General features: G+C 48.9%; 1 protein-coding gene across 3 annotated transcripts in view; it reads right to left on the minus strand.

Annotated features, from left to right (window-relative positions):
* Positions 1–16836, minus strand: part of PTPN1 (protein tyrosine phosphatase non-receptor type 1) — a 64240-nt gene that overhangs the window by 6437 nt on the left and 40967 nt on the right. For 2 of the 3 annotated variants that reach the window (XM_058562480.1, XM_058562479.1), the window contains 6 exons: positions 16229–16319; positions 13191–13291; positions 9907–10005; positions 4158–4295; positions 722–931; positions 166–327 (listed from right to left, as the gene is read on the minus strand). In XM_058562480.1, coding sequence (XP_058418463.1) covers positions 166–327; positions 722–931; positions 4158–4295; positions 9907–10005; positions 13191–13291; positions 16229–16319 — 801 coding nt within the window. The remainder of the gene's footprint in view (positions 1–165; positions 328–721; positions 932–4157; positions 4296–9906; positions 10006–13190; positions 13292–16228; positions 16320–16836) is intronic. The other variant, XM_058562481.1, reaches the window with a different exon arrangement.

Below are 16836 nucleotides of genomic sequence, written 5' to 3' on the forward strand. Positions count from 1 at the left end.
TGGAACACGGTGAACCTCTCCACAACTTTCTAGCTATTTAAACCAAAGGACAGCTATTTCCTCTGACATACGATAGTGTTTGAACTTTGACAACTGACAGCCTCCTTCTTCAGAGACAAAACTTTACAATCAACACACCTGGACAAAAGCAAAAGCAATGCTGACCTGCACTGAAGCGTCTCCCATGATGAACTTGGCACCTTCGATCACAGCTAGGTAGGAGAAGCGGAGCTGGTCTGCTGTCTGGATCAGTCCCATCCGAAACTTCCTCATTTCTAACAGAACTTTCTTGATATCAACAGAAGAAGGGTCTTTCCTCTTGTCCATCTGAAAGCCAGAGAGGAGACTTATGCAACTCAGCCAGCTCCAACCGCCCAGCACAGTGTGACTGTGCGTTCTGGACGAGAGCTCCCGTTCTACTCAGGGAAACCACAGTGGGGAAGGCTGAGTACGAGAAAAGGTGAGAAAAGGCAGCAAAACTGGGACCACTGAGCGCAGGGGAAAGAATGACAGAGAGGGGGATTCTTTGGATCTTCCTGGATTCCACTTTAAAATTAAGAGCATCCTGCCAAACAACGCTACTTTCATGGGAAGGAAGTTATAAAAAGCGAAGATCAAAGCTGATTTACTGCAGAGATGATAACAGAGAAGCTGTGGCCAGGCCAGAGCAGAGGTGTCAACGTGTCCCTTCTCTTCTTGAGGTCCTCGAGGGCCTCCTTACCAGCAAGAGGCAGGTGTCGGCCAGACAGAAGGTCCCCGACCTGCCGATGCCAGCGCTGCAGTGCACCACGATGGGGCCGTGCTCCAGGCTGAGGGACCCCGACTCGCGGACTTTGAACAGAAAGTTCAGGAACGAGGCTGGTGATTCGGGGACTCCAAAGTCAGGCCACGTGGTGTAGTGGAAATGTAAGATCTCTCGAGTTTCTTGAGACTGAAAGAGAAAAATACTCATGACGCTTCTAAGAGAACCATCTGTACAGAAAGGACTAATTCCCAGCAAGCGCGAAGAGCCTTCCGGCCCATCAATCTCTGAGGGCAGCTTCAATGCTCAGGCCTCCTCCCAGGGGCCACGTGTCCAGTCCACACACACCAAGCACGAACGCTGGGCCCTGTGCTCCACGCTGGACCTGCTTGAGTTCACTTCCTTTAGGACGGGACAGTCTCGCCCACCTCTTTTCTCCAATGTCCCCATCACCTCTGCTGTCTTCATGGTCACAATGATTTCTCTCCACCCCACGAGTCAGAAGGATGCTGCACTGGCCCCCACGATAGCCTTGTCAGAAAGCAGGAGTTTCACCCGAGGGAAAATGAACCCACACGTGTGCGGCACCAGCTCTGGGGAACTCGGGGCTTTATAAGACGATAACGTAATTAACTCAGCCACTCACTGATGGCTGCCATGTGTGGCTCACTACCTGGCGGAAGATGATCCATGAGGAGGAGGATGTTGACAAGACCAGCAACAACCGGCCCCATGACCTGCGAGCTACTTTGTTTCAGAGCTGGGCACCTCGGCTCACTGAGTTCTCACACCAGCCCTTCGAGGCATGCACTCCATCATTCCCATTCTCCAGATTAGGAGACCGAGGCTCGGAGGCCAACTTTCCATTAAGTGGGGGAGTAGGAGTTCAAATCTAAGTTCTCTTGACCCCAGAGCCCACGTTCAGAGCCCATTCCAGAACTTTTGAAAGGACGACCCCGGCTCTAGTTCCCAAGTGTTTCTCCCCCTGGCCCGGTCTGATCTCCAAGAAGCAGAAAGAAGAATGGGCTCGGGTGCCCTTTCCAGCTCTGCTCCTTACTCCGAGCCTACGAGAGTCCACTTCCCGAGTGGAGAGTGCTCTCCAGCAGCGATGATCAAAACGCAGTCCTCGCCGGGAGGAGAGCACCCAAGATCTTTCCTGAGCTAGGGGCACGGTGAGAGGGAAGAGGTCCCTGGGAAGAGAGGCCTACAAGCTGTGCTGGAGGGGCACAGAGGAAGCCTGCAGACAGGCGCCACCCCAGCCTTGAGGGTCTCCTGCTGCGAGATGCCAAGGGCCAGCTCAGTGCCCAGGCCACCTGGAGAGCAGCTGACGGCGAGAGGCTTCAGGTGGGAGACCTGCTTACCGACAACATCTCCCTTCATCTGGGAAGTGTCCACCACGTGGCAACCACATACCAGCCACGATGCCAGGCAACGACAAGGTGAAGACACCACTCTGCCCGCCAGAGCTCACAGCTTAGTTATAACAACCCTCCCTGACCCTGTTGTGATGAACACAACGACCTAACTAACTAGCAAAGAACACACACACTCAACCCTGAGCCAGCCACGACACACACTGGTATCTGCCTGCAGAGCCGGAGACAGCCGCATATGACAGCAGGATAACTTATGGGATCACACGAAGCACTCCATTCTTTCCTCCCTAGAAAATAATCTCCTTATACTTTAATGCCTCTTCTATTTTTTAGGGAAAGAAAAGCACTTAAAAATATATTTTAAAAAACTGCATAAGAAAACATGCCAAAAGTAAGTTCTTTCTTTTAATCCTTAAAAACGTGTGTGGGTTATCACCTGTTTACACCCTCCTCACACCTGCCCACTTCTTTCTCAGGGAATTCATTCTAGACCTGTGCTTCAACAGATACACATGTCTGAGGACAGACTTTTTAGAAACAAAGTCTGATCGAGCAAACAGCTTCTCCAGACATCACAGCCTCACAGGCTGCATTCACCCTGCCACACGAACAGCACCAGCCTCTTCTGCTCTGTCCCATGTCTGTTTCTCTCAATAAGCAGGAGAGATTTTCTTGTGTTTACCAGAAGTCACTCTTCAAATGTCAGGCTTGCAAATGCTAAAAAGCATTTAAAAAGTCTGCTACATAATCCTCCAGGCACATTCCAATAGACTGCCAACATTATTCCTGAAAATCCTCCATCACACCCCGCCATCATGTCCCCAGCGCCTCTGCGCAGGGCGAGGGCAGGGCTCTTGCTATCACCGGGAGAGAAGAGAGCACTCAGATAAAGTGCACCGCTGCATTCCTCAACAGCCATGTGATTTTAACCTTTTCTCTGCTTTACAGTAACTTGTGCTAAAGTTCTCGATCTTACTTCAACTATTACTTCAACACCAGGAGTCATGGTGACTATAGAGCAGAAAGTTGAAAACTAAGACGCGAACGTAGCTCAGAAGCAGATCTTCCTCTTCAACACAGCCCAGCAAGCCCCAAACCATGTGATCCTCCCAGCGCCCCACCTTTACTTCTGATGGCTCATCCGCACTGCTCCTCGAATAACCCCACGGGACCTGCTAACCCTTCCCTCGCGCGCTCTGACCCTGGTGCTCCAACACTTCACATATATCACCCCCTCCAATCTGACAGCAGAGGAAACTGAGACACCATGAGACGTGACACCCCCTTGCCCACAGTCTGGCAGTTTGATATGGTGGCCAGGAATCAACCCCGGGCAGTTTAGTTCCAGAGTGTGGTGGCTGACGACTGCGTCTGAGGGCGCCCCCAGGAGCTGTCCTGGGCTCCCTTCCACGGTTCCCTGTACTGGCATGGGTCCCTCAGAGTGATGGCTTAGGTGAATTATTCAGAATCCGCATGGGCAGGGCCTTCCGGGGTGCTGTTTCTTAGAATAGTGCCCTGTCATGTCCCAAGACCACCTTTTATTGACAGCCAGCAGCTGGCGTTATAAATTCCTTCCCACAACAAATGAACCCAAGACCTCACCTAGAAAACTTACACCGGCTATGAATCGAGTCAGCCCTGGAAAGGAGGGCCCTTCTTCCCCCGCTTCAGTCTAAAGAGGTTGTGGATAATGCAAGAAGGCAGTATGCTCTGCTGGGACTGAACTTGCAGGCTGCCCCCTCCGGACCTCTGCAGTTGCAAAGGCAGGAATAGATAAGTTTTAGGTAAGAAACTCCCTTCTCCCTAAGAACTGGTGTGAAGTAGGTGTTAAAGTTTGGAGAGAATTCCATGGAGAAGGAGGTACCTACGACCCTCCTCCCGCCCCCTCAGGCACCTCTGGTCACCATGGTGTCCAAACCACACTTTGCTCAGCGTAAACAAAACCCGGACAGACTGGCCTTAGGTAGTATCACCCAAGGGAAGAGAGGCCTCAGCCAATAACCATCTGAAGGACTTAATCAAGGGCATGCCATACTCACTGTGAGGTTTTCTAACTCTAGCTGTCGTACTGTGTAATATGACTTAATGTCTTCAGAGATCAATGTTAATTTCAAATTTGTGTCTTCAAAGATCATTTCTTTTTCTTCTTTTTGTGGCCAGTACTGTGCACATTTTAACTAGGAGAGAAAATAACACTGAATTACTGTGAGCAATTGACTATTTTCCTATGACAAGAGGTTCAGTGTACCTTCCACGAGCTTTATGATAACCCAAAGGCTTGGGGTCGTCTGACCTTGGAAGTTGCTGTCATCGTAACCTGCCTGCCTCTTGAGGAGATGCGGAGGGGCCCATGAAGATCTAGCCAGGGCTAGTTGTGCACACAAGGCTCAGACTTCCAAACCCAGCTGCTCCTGGTTATGCACACAATGAGGTGTTTCGGGGGTCTGATCCTTTCCTTCTCATCGACGAGGTGGAGCCAGATTGCACAAGAGGTTCAGTCGCTCACAAACTACCTTACGTAGCCATTTCAATGACTGCCAAGACACTGCTCAGTGCCGCTGGCATAGGGTACACCCCTCCCCTGAGGAATATAACAGGCTAAGTGAGAACAAGCTCAGAGGAGCCCCTGCTCGTGAAACCCCTGAAGAGCGAAGGGCTGTGATCGAACGCAAACTAACGTCCAGAGAAGGCCTGAGAGGGGCTCCTCCACGGTTTGGCACCACCCACTGCCCCACCCCACCCTTTCATTCTGGTTTGGTTCAGTTCAGAAAAATACTTTCAAAGTTCTAGTTTAATAATTTCAGAAACTACCTGATGGTCTTGATTTAAATGTAACATTAACCTTTTCTTTAAAGCAAGAAAACTCCCAAAGATTTGGTTTCGTTTAGAGTTTAAGAAAGAAAATTTGACTCAAATTTTGTGGCATCCTTTGCTTGAGCTAAGTTTCTGCACCAGTTACTCAGACCTTTCTGCTTGCCAATGACGGTTCTGGACAAAAGCTGGAGGTAGACGGGGCTAAGCTGCCAGGTCCAAGGGCCAGAAGGATGGTCACCGCCTGGACAGAGGGAACCTCAAAGACACTACGATTTCCACCAAGTGAACTATCAGTGTGTGTAAACAGCTCTTTGGTAAATGGTACAAATTCAGACACTTGTAATTCAGCACACACTGACCTACTCAAATCCCCCTCCGGGGCAAAGGATGACTGTGCCTGAAAGCCCACAGCAGGTGGAGGGAGTCCCTCCAGGGCCAGCCTGTCTGTCAGGGCAGACTGTTGTAGCAGTGACAAGGTGGCCCGAGGGAAACACTACGGATGTGCCATGGGAATTCAGAGGAGATAAACGTTTCAGGCTGGCTGAGGTTACCAGAAAGAGAGATCAGAGAAGGCTCTACGGAAGAAGCGGCCTCTGACAGAGGCGTGTTTTGAAGGATAACTAGGATTTCCTAGGCAGTGACTGCAAAGAAGACAGTCTCAGAGGAGCAGCGGAGATGTGGCTAACGGAGGCCCAGACCACGCCCGACTCTGGCAGCGGGCCCAGGAACCAGCAGCCTCACCTGGGACACTGAGGAACTAGCAGGCTCTTGAGGAGGTGGAGATGGAACCACAAATGCCTATCAGTCCTGCTCTACTGAAGCTGCTCGCTGACCAAAAAACAGCACAAAAGCAGAGAGAGAGAGAAACAAACCAAGGAACACCAGAGTGTGATGCCGATGCAGCATCAGACTTCACGGTGCCCAAACAGAAGGCTGACAGGGCTTTCTAACGAGCCCAGACACGGCCCACCTGAAAGTCCTGGCCAGCTCCACCCATGTCCCTTCCCCACACTGATGACGAGCTGCCAGAGACCAACCCCCGGAATGAGGCCAACCTGTTGGCACTGAGGCAATTCTGCCACTCAGGACACGGAAGCATGAGTGACACGGCAAGATCCCACGCTTAGCCAAAGTGGTGGGGCAGCTGAAAGCATGACTTTTGAAGACACTTAAAGGATGCATTTATTCCCACACTTCGAATAATTACACTTGGGTAATGCCTTAAGAACCCAGAAACAAAGAGATGGCCCTGGTAGGTGCTGGGGTGGGCCCCCAATGCAGCAAGCAGAGGGAGAATGAAGCAAAGAAGCAGAGATGCAGAATGGCCAATCGCCACCAAAGAGGCCAACGTTTTCATGTCTCACAGGCAGGGAAGATGAGTCTTTTAAATTCCACCTCCACTTGGCAAGCACTCACTTTCAAAAACAAACAAAAAGCCTAATAAATCTCTGTAATCTGGGTAAAGACCAAGACTTTGGAACTCTACAACTGAGGAATTCTGGCACGTACTAAGTGGCAATCAACCAGTATTTATTTTTAAGAACTCTTACGCATCTTCAGTAACATGCCACGCGCTGCTCTCTGTCATTTCCTGTAGAAATTTTTGTTTTAAACACACAAAATAAAACAAAACAAAATAAGCACAAGATCACTACTTCTTGTTAGCCTGTTAAACTGATACATATCGACCTGAAAAGGAGATTTATTTTATTAGAAAGCAGTTCTTCACCAGGATTCAAATTGAGGCACGTCTTGGGTTGGCACCAAACAGCAACATGGCAGTGCCAACACACTGGCGTCTGTCACAGCTGCCATTACCACCATGAAGGCGGATGGGAGAGAGAGTCCTTGGGGCCTTCCAAAACAAATAGCTAGGCAACCTTAACAAAATTCTAAGAAAGTCATCTGGGGTGACCCTGTGACAGATGATTTGGTATTCCCAAAGAATGATGAACACAGAGAACTAACCAAGCAGAGTACGAGAGAGTTGGACCAGGCCTAAGGTCCCAAACAAGACAAAATCCAGTCTCAGGCACAAAAGCACCTTAAATCAAACAGCATCTTCAGTAGGGACTTCAGGAGAGACACAGGCGATGCTTCTGGAATAGCAAGGTAAACTCATCTTGTTTATTTCCCCAGCCCAGACAACAATCCCAATCCTTACACACGTACGCACTCTACACTGATGAGTCTAAAGTCAATTTTTAAATCAAACCAAAGAGGACTTGAGCCATGTGGACGACCCCCGTCTAACACACACAATCACTGTGTGACAACTGTTTTCCAGGAAGCACGGGGTCCCCAAAGGGTAAGAGGCACGTTTGCCAAAAATAAGAGGGGAACATCCTATACTATTTGGTGAAGGAAGGAAACCAGAAAACAAATATGCATTAAATGGAAACACTCCGCAGGCTGGTTTTTACCACGGGCTCGGTGGATAGTTTATAATTAGATTAGCCAAGCAAATAAGAGGCTGCAACTTCTTATATTTTTTCCCAGTCAGCCCTTACAGGGGTGATAACGTTGATGCCAAACTGAAAATGTTGATCCCAAGGCAACTTTAAGAATCTCATACCATATGTTGCTTTTCATGCCAATTTGCAAGCCCCAAGGACCCTGAGTAGAAAGAGTGGTTACAAAGGAAAACAGGGACTACTGTCACATTGTCACAGTAAACTACAATAAAACCAACCAATCATGTTTCTTTACGGCCAACATAGCAATCCAAGGGGAAAGGCTGTCACAGTGGATCTGTGGTCCATGTATGGTCAGCCCTGGGTGGGAGACAACCAAGAGCAAGGCCTGGTGAGGGACATTAACCACAGTGCCAGGACTCGGCTCCTTGCTGGACTGTGACAACAGTAGCTAAAGCAAACTGTGTGCAAATAGCAAAGAGGTTTCACCTGAACTTTTAGCAACAAATATATAAAAAGCAAATGCTACCATCCACGATGATTTTTGAGTAAGTCAGTCTTGATTTAAAACTCCCAACCCTCAGTACCATCTAGAACAGTGGTTCTCAACAGGGGGCAAGTCTGCCTCCCAGGGATGCTGGACGGTGTGCGTAGACATTTTTGGTTGCCACAAATCGGGGTGGGGGTGCTCCAGGCATGTAGTGGGTGGAGACCAGGGATGCTGCTCAACATCCTCCAATGCACAGGACAGCCCCCCCCAACTGTAACAGAACGATCCAGCCCCCGGGTCAGCAGTGCTGAGGCCCAGAGACCCTGGGTGCTTGTGCCCCGACACCTGCACAGCCGCCACGTTTCACTTTCCTCTGCGGAGGGACAGTGTACGAGGTGGGAACCTAATGTTTTGTTTCCTTATTCAAAACTGCTGACAGGAGTGGTGACGGGGGGCCGGTTTGCTTCACATCTGCAACTTCACGTTTTACTAATGAAGCCACTGAAGCAGAAAAAAACAAAAACCACTTTCACGGAAAAATTTTTTTTCTAAGACAAGAAACATTATTTCATTAATTGAACACTCAGGCAAGCTCTTTATCTATTATTATTGAGCAAATAAATGCTTTCCTTTAAGAAAAGGGGGCCAAGACAAACAGGATTTCAAGCAATGCTGCTGCGAGAGGACCATCTGCTGTCACTCAGACGGCGTCTGTCGGGGGAGGGGAATGGCTCTGCAGGGAAGGCTGTGAGTTTTCACTGCTGAGGACTCCTCTGACGTGCCACCTCTTTGCACTTGCAGTTCTCCCTCTAGGGCCATGATTGTGCTTTCTCTGGAGGGGTGGCTTCTCTGGAGCCCTCACGCTCTTGCGGCAAGCCATGTCTGCGTCCCGAGGTGGCCAGGACAGCTGTGAGAGCAGTGCCCGCTGGGCCCAGAGAGCACAGGCCAGCACCTGGTGAGGCCGGCACACCCAGTTCTCTGCCCGAGTCACAGGCTCCTGTTGCTCTCCAAATCCTCAGCTCCCCTTCTCCTGGGGCCTCCTCTCCGAGGCTGCAGAGCCCCAGAAATGTGGGGGTGTCTCAGCCTGGGGAGCGGGGATGTGGTGTCTATTCACTACGCTGAACACCACACTGCCCTGCACACGTACACAGTCTCACCCGGGAGACCCCACAGAGTGAGACATGCAGGAAGGGAGAGCACGAGCCCTAGACGGACACCCGTAGAGGAGTGAGGGTGGGCACTGTGCAGACCCTTAGCCCAGAGAACATGGCAAGAAACGAAAAAAAAATAGTTTGTTCTTGACTGAAGTTTGGGGTTGGAGGTGTGAGGGGGGGGTCCAGGCTAACAGGGCCCAACCACGCTGGACCTGCAGGCACATCCTGGGGGTAGTGGGGAGCCCCAGAAAGGTTTTCAGCTGGCAAGAGGTGTAGTGAGCCTGGGACGGATGCACACGGGGCAGGGGCCTAAACAAATGTACACCTCTAGCCCCCTTCCCCAGGTAAGCTTTAAGTTGCACAGAGCTTGGAAGGAAGGATGACGCAAACCCGGAAGTAAAGGCACAAGCAGACACCGCCCACATTAAAGAGGTGCGGCCAGCAGCCGAGAGCCAGGCGGTTTGCAGAGGCGCACCCAGAGCCCAGCTGCTTCCAGGGCTCCGTGGACGGGAGGCACCTATATCAGCCAGGAAAGCAGACACGATGAAGATACAGTAGCAACCTGCTTTTCAAAATAAAACTACGCTGGCACAGCTCTGTGATGATGCAGCAGCACAGGCACCACAGGGGAGAGGAGAGCAGAAGACATACCACACTCTGGAGGGAGACCACTGATGCCCCGGGGGGCATGGGTCAAGGGCAATTTTCCTTTTTTCCCTCTTCTTAATTTGCTTATTTATCTGACTTATTTACAATAAACATGTACACATTGCTTCTTTAATTTTCCTTATAAAAAAGACACTACATAAAAGAAATATAATAGCAATTTGAAGAAATAAACAGACAAAAATGTGAACTTTATGGGCTGACATACAAACGGACAGTGACAGAAACAGCAGACAAACCCAGGACTCACCGAGCCCTTCTCCATCACTCTGTTGAGCATGACAACGCCTCTGCTCTTCTGCTCCCACACCATCTCCCAGAAGTGACCGCACGTATTAGGCAAAGGGCCCTGCAAACACACAATCCACAAAGCACAGGTTGTTTTACACAGAAACGTCCTCGGTGACAGCTCACAACTGGTGGTTCAGGGACGACAGTGCCCTCAGGCAGGGTGGTGGCTGAGGCTGGGACAGAGCCCCACCTCTCTCCCTGCCTAGTGATCAGTAACCACAATTCTATTTTCTAACACACAGTGAAAGGTCATTTCCGCTTCTCAGGGCTGGTTCAGGGCTGAGCAACAGAGGAGAGGACACGCTGATCCTGCTTTCCGGTTTGGGCTGGCCAGCTGAGGGGCTCCACTGAAGTCCATCCCCAAAGGCGGGTGGAATACTGGACAAAACTACTGGTGCAGGCGAGAGGCAGTGTGGGGAAGTGATCAACAGAGACACTCTGGCCTTCGAGTCCCAGCTCCAATCACTTATCATCTGTGTGACCTTGGACAAGTCACTTCACTTCTCCATGCCTCAGTTTCTCCACCTATCTTACTTGACGAATCATAGCCCCCACTTGTAGGGTTTTGAAAATTAACTATGTTCATATATATAAAGGCCTTACCACAGTACCTGGAACACAGCAAACACCCAATAAAATTTTAGCTATTACTATTAATAATGGCGAACTTGACCACAGAGAGCCTTCATCCCTGGACCATGGAACATAAGAGATGCGGACACACAAATGGTCAGTCAGGTGGCCCAAGGAGGACAGTGGCACCGGGGCATGGCCCGTCTCACTCCACCCCACCTGGCAAGGGACAGAGATGCTCACTGGACACAAGGGTACGAATGCCTCCAGTTTGTCTCAATTTTTAGTGCTGCCTGGAAGGGACATCGCCTGTCACCTCCATGTCAGAGCGTGCCACCTCCTCTGGCCAGCACCACTTATTCTCGAATGATTTCCATTCTCACCTATTTTCACCCCAATTCTCCTTATTGTTTCCATCTTTTCCCTCACCACACTTTCCTCGACCACAGAGCCCTCAGTGCCTTCTCACCTTCTTCCCTGAACTCATCTTGGACTTGCTGCCTGAGCCAAGAAGTCTGCACCCCATGTTTGTGCTGCAGGGACCCAGACCACAGGGATTACATGTGCATCTCTTCCCCGCAACTAACAGAAAACGGCTCCTGGAAGGCAGGAATCATGTGGACTCTGTCACCGGGCCCTCCACAGTTACTAGCCTGTCACCTTCCCTAGCCCCCAACATCACCCCAGTCCAGAATGAGTCTGAGGAATTAAAAATCACATAGGATCTAAAAGGACGCACACCAAACTTAGCCAACCCTTCACAGGCGAGGTGAAGGTGGGCACCTCTGACATTATTCTCTACACTTCTACACCTCTGGCTTCAAAGAAAGAGACTACAGACTTCTATTATTTGCATCACGAACAACAACAAAAACAAAAAATAGGCAGGCCTTTCTTGGTTTAGTGGCTTCGAAAATGTTTCAGTCATAATGTCTAGGGGTACAACTCTGGGGTCAGGCTGCTTAGATCCCCTTTGTAAATCCCAGGGCAAAAGGAGACCACGTAAGCACCTAGATACATCCGTGGTACCACCTAGAACACAGACAGAACTTCAGCTGTGCCAAGTAACCGCCAGGGACCGGGTGTAGGAGGCCAGCAGTGTGATTTCCTAAGCTCCACCTGACTTCATACATTCTGCCCATCTTTGCTTTGGGCTTCCTGACCCCATACTAAAGTTGAATGGCCGAAATCAGGAAGTAAGACTCGATTCTTCTAAAAAGAGAAGTTCTGAAGAAGCCACTTTTGCCTCAACCTCTTCCCAGCAGCTTGCCACCATCAGGAATCTCTGTCACCCCACCCCAGCCCACCCCGGGGGGCTGGGAGGCCCATGGGCTGAGGGGCTGGTAAAGGCCTGCCCCCTACTCATATACCAAGAATTTACTCAATGGACCCCCAGGACTGAACACAGCCTGGCTGACGTTCCATACACTGACTGGGAGGCTCCTGGGCTGACTGTGGTCATGGAAGGAAAGAAACTGCGACAGGACAGAAAGGGGCAGTGATGCAGGCCAGGCTGGATACGCCTTGGTATAACTCCCTGCCCCAGAGCAGCCTTTGCTCATAGTGCTTTCTGGCTTCATTATCATTTTAATCTCCAAATATTAAGCAGAATTATGATATTCAAATCAGCCTATATTCCAAAGCCAGAATAAGACCGATAAACTGGTAGGGAATGAGAAAACAAAAATTATGATTTAAAAAAAGAGAGACGGGCCAGCCCGGTGGCACAAGCGGTTAAGTGCGCACACTCCACCGCGGCGGCCCCGGGTTCACCGGTTCGGATCCCGGGCGCACACTGACGCACTGCTTGGCAAGCCATGCTGTGGCGGCGTCCCATATAAAGTGGAAGAAGATGGGCACAGATGTTAGCCCAGGGCCAGTTTTCCTCAGCGAAAAAAAAGAGGAGGATTGGCAGATGTTAGCCCAGGGCTGATCTCCTCACAAAAAAAAATAAATAAATAAAAAATAAAATAAAAAGAGAAATTTAGACTGTTTAGACCAACTTACAGGTAACAGATTAAGACGTGAGAAAATTAATTAAAAATCAACTCCTTTATCCCCATTCCCAGATATTCATGGGCTTTGGGTCATATACCAGTAAGTATTTCATAAGAAGGTCAATTATTAAACCACGTTTATGATTTCTTTTTTCATAGAGATGCCAAAAGCCAGTGGGGACTTTTAAGTGATTCTGCATATTTGTTCACATAATCTAACGATGCTTTTTTCTGGGCCAAAGAATGAGGACCAAGCCCAGGAATTCTGAACGGATATCTGGGCAAAGGTTCCTGGTCTACCGCTAAGCCTCTAAGATTCCCATGAGAAGCACTCAAGGCGCTGAGGGGAAAACTTAAGGAATCAATACAGGTTCAGGCCCTTCTCTAGCCACGGCTCTGCTCCTCTGTCCACAGACCACAGGCAATTCTGGCATCTTAATGCCTCTTTTTATAAGCCCAGCAATGTCATACTTCCCAGAAAAGACTAGTGTTACAACAAAACTGAACGTCCGAAGGAAGATTTTTTCCTTCCTTGTTGCTTTTTTGGGTTGTTTAAAACCTGATCTTCTAAAGGATGTGGCAGGTTTTATTTGAGGTGTAGATAATAGCACTCTTAGGATGACATCAAGCAAGGCAAAAATGATTAAAAAAAAATTTCGGACAATCTGTTTACCTGAGTAAGAATGTAACTCCTCTGGGCTTCTTCCATTTTTATCAAACTAGCATTGATATAGTCGTTATCTTCTTGATGTAGTTTAATCCGACTGTGGTCAACTGAAAGGCAAACCAGAACTCAGAGGTTAACCCTGGAGGACCGAAGTGTCTACACAGGCAGTGCACTCCCTAGGGAAGCAAAGCAGGAGAGTGAGTGGCATTCAAGGTGCTCACAATGGCTGAGGCTGTGCTGTTTTAATTGAGATTAGTCATCAATATGGGGATGACTAGTATTTTCAGAAAGGTTTTTGGAGTGTCTGAAACTTAACGCTAACTAGCAACAGAGATAAAATACACTAAAACATGGATTACATCCTATTTGGGAAATCTCTTCTTAGGTCATATCCTCCTATGATACTTATTACCATCCCCACAACTTGGTAGGCTGGGTGGAGGGAGTGTCAAGGGATCTGTTCTCTAATGCCTAATATATACTTTTAACAGGGTAAAAAAATGTAGTGGCTTCAATCTTTAAAAGGAAACAAAATCCACCAAAAATTCCACCTAGTCCTCAGAGCTCCAGCTGGTACAATGAGCTGCAACAGGCAGAACTTATGATCGAACCTCAACCTAACTTATGTCCAATGGTTTGAACATTAAATTACCTAAGTTCACAGCAGTGTGAAAAGTCTGACCTTGAATTCCTTTATACAAGGTTTTTTTAAAAAGTTCAAGTACGATATACTTAAATGACTCTAAATCTTTCATATTCAGAACCTGTCCTGATCAAAGACATTCAAAAGAGAGTTTAACTGGAAAAAATAAACTCTGAATCTAAAACACTGAAAGTATATTAAATGTAACTTTCAGAATAGTTTTCAAAAATAAACTCTCATTTGGAAGGTCTGCCCCAGGTTACTGAAACAGCACAGCCACTCTGTTTTTTCTTTTTACCATGACTTTGTCACAAAAGCAATGGTTCCCTGGGGGCCACCTTCCTTATACTGCTGGTGCAGCTAACAAGAGCAAGTGGGTGTTTTTATTTCTGGTACAACACAAGGGATGATGAACTCAGGTGACCACCATAAATAGTATCTTCTCCCCCAGCCCAGTGCGAAAGGAGAAGTTAATTGGGATAAGTAGTTTGGGGCTTTCTGTTCCAAAAGATTCCAAAGAGATGTTTTTGAAAATTAGCTGCCAGTTGGAATAATGTTTCTCATCGAAGATGGTTAATACAAATTGAAACACTTGGGTAATATTTAAGTGGGTCATGGAGACTGAAGATCTCAAAAGAATTATGTGACCGGCATTGGTGGGTTACATGAGTGGGTTCAAACAGCACTAGGGGACCTTGGGCGAACAACTCATCCTCTGAGCGCTGGAAGACAACAAGATCACCTTGCACCTGGAACCATTCTCCCCACTTCCCCCACAACCTTAAAAGCAAATTACTTTTTTCTATTGGAGAGTAGAGGTAGGGGAGAAAAAGAAAATATGAGTGAGATTAGAGATGAAAAAGTTCAGAAATTGTTCCCTGGAAGTAAATGCTGGTTTTTCTCTGTAAAACTGGTTCATGAAACCATTTAGATGAGCACTGATCAAAAATGTAGCAAAGGAATATTAAAGACAACATTACTGCCTAACTCAAGCAAGTACAACAAAAGCTCGAGACCCAGGGTACTTCCCGGCAGTGTGTGCGAGATGCGGCCAGTGCTCTTTCCAGCCTAGAGCAGCTGGCCAGGACCTCACAGCAGAATCACCTGCGGTTTTTTCAAAACAAAACCTATGAGGAGCTACAGCCTAGCCGCGCTAACTCAAGCGTGCTGGTTGGCGGGTGCTGGGGCGCTGTCGGGTGTCACTCGATGACCCAGAATCGCACTTCAGATGTTCCTGGCACGCACCTTCAGTTAACAGCCGTCTAACCACAGCCAACATTTAGGGGTGAGCCCCCGGGCTGAGTAGCTTACGCTCTTTTATTTCATCCTCATACAGTCCTGAGACTGGTGTGGCTCATGTTTTACGGACCATCAGCGAAGAGGACAGACTCCCCAAAGCCACACAGCTGTAAGTGGCAGGCTGAGACAGAAACCCTGGAAGGGAACTGGCAGCAGTCGGAGGCAGACTGCTCTGTACCACTCTAGGTCCATTCTTCCCCCTCCCTGGGCACTGTACAATTCGGGGCAGGACGCACTGCCGACTCGCCCACAGAGAGCACCGAGAGCCACCACCCACAGCCAGGGGCATGGTGGGCTTCTGTGTGAGGAATAACCCACCGAATCTCCTATGTCCCTGGCAGATAATACTGCCACGGGTGATGTCGGCAGGTACAAGCCCTCGACTGACAACCCTGGAGGTGAGTTGACAAGTCCTCTGTGGCTTCGAAAAGATGGCCAAGTTCACATCCTTTACTCAGCCTCCGTTGTTCTTGCTTTATATGAATTCTAATGTGTTCAGTTATTTACTTTCGAGATAGCAGCAGACCAAGAGCCAACTACTCAGAAGGCAGAGCAGGCTGCCAGAGGCCAGCAGGCACACTGTGAGCCAACAGCAGGAAAGAGCTAGAAAAATGACAACGGCAGTGGTGGGCAGGGTGGGGTAGAGGGTGGGACTCAACAGGCAGAGCTGACCTGCGTCCTCAGTAGAGGGGTGAACCACTCCCAGCCCTAATGCAGTGCAGGGCGTCACTACGTTTCAATGCAGTGCTTGGGGTCTAGTAACACGGTTGATGAGTCATCAAGGAGAGGTTCTGTCATGCCCACCACACTCTGCTTCAGCTGGAGGAAAATGATTCATCAAAAATAGTCCAAGTCAAAAAAAGAGCTTTGAACTTAGCTGAATTTTCCAGAAACTGAAACCTTACTCCTTTGACAATGGTGGAAACATGACCCATTTCTATAAGTCTCTAATGCCTTTATTAAACGAAACAATCAAGTCATAACCTCTACTGCTATCGATTTGTTACCAAACCCCGGGGCTCGTGACTGCGAGGCCCTGCAGCGCAGGAAGTGCCAACGCAATGGACGCAGTGAGACCAGTAACGGCGATGTGAATACTTACAGGGACTGACATCTCTGTACCTGTTTCGGTTTTTGTTCTTAGGAAGCTTGGCCACTCTACATGGGAAGTCACTGGCTTCGTGTCGGATGTCCTACAAAACAAGGATCAAGAGTTCTTTTGAAATCTCTGGCAGCAGGAATTCATCCCGACATTTAACCGAGCATGGCCTGTGTGCCAGGCATTGAGAAGACCCAGCGCAGAAACTGACATCAAAGGGTGCCGCGCAGCATGGGAAACGCATGGTGATAGTTCAGAGAGGCATGTATAAGGTCATGGGAGGAAAACAGAAGAGGAACAACCACACGCCTGGGCTGGGAGGAAGTGGCATGGGGCTGGGAGCTGGAAAGATGTGGAGGAGGGCAAGAAGACAGACAGGGAGGCGGCATTTCACCCGGGAACAGCCAGCATAGCAAAGGAACGGGGGCTGGTGTTCACTCCTTAAGCAAGAACAGTGAGGGGGCCGGCAGGGAGGAATGACAGCTGGCTGGAGCACATAGGTGGGCAGGCCAGATCTGGGAGAGCCTTGAATGTCAGACCTGGGAGTTCCATCTGCAACCTTTTGTAAAGCTACAGTTATTAAGAGCAGATAAAATGCACTTTTATGCCAA

The sequence above is a fragment of the Diceros bicornis genome, chromosome 19 (genome assembly GCF_020826845.1).
Source record: "Diceros bicornis minor isolate mBicDic1 chromosome 19, mDicBic1.mat.cur, whole genome shotgun sequence".
Taxonomy (NCBI): Eukaryota; Metazoa; Chordata; class Mammalia; order Perissodactyla; family Rhinocerotidae; genus Diceros; species Diceros bicornis.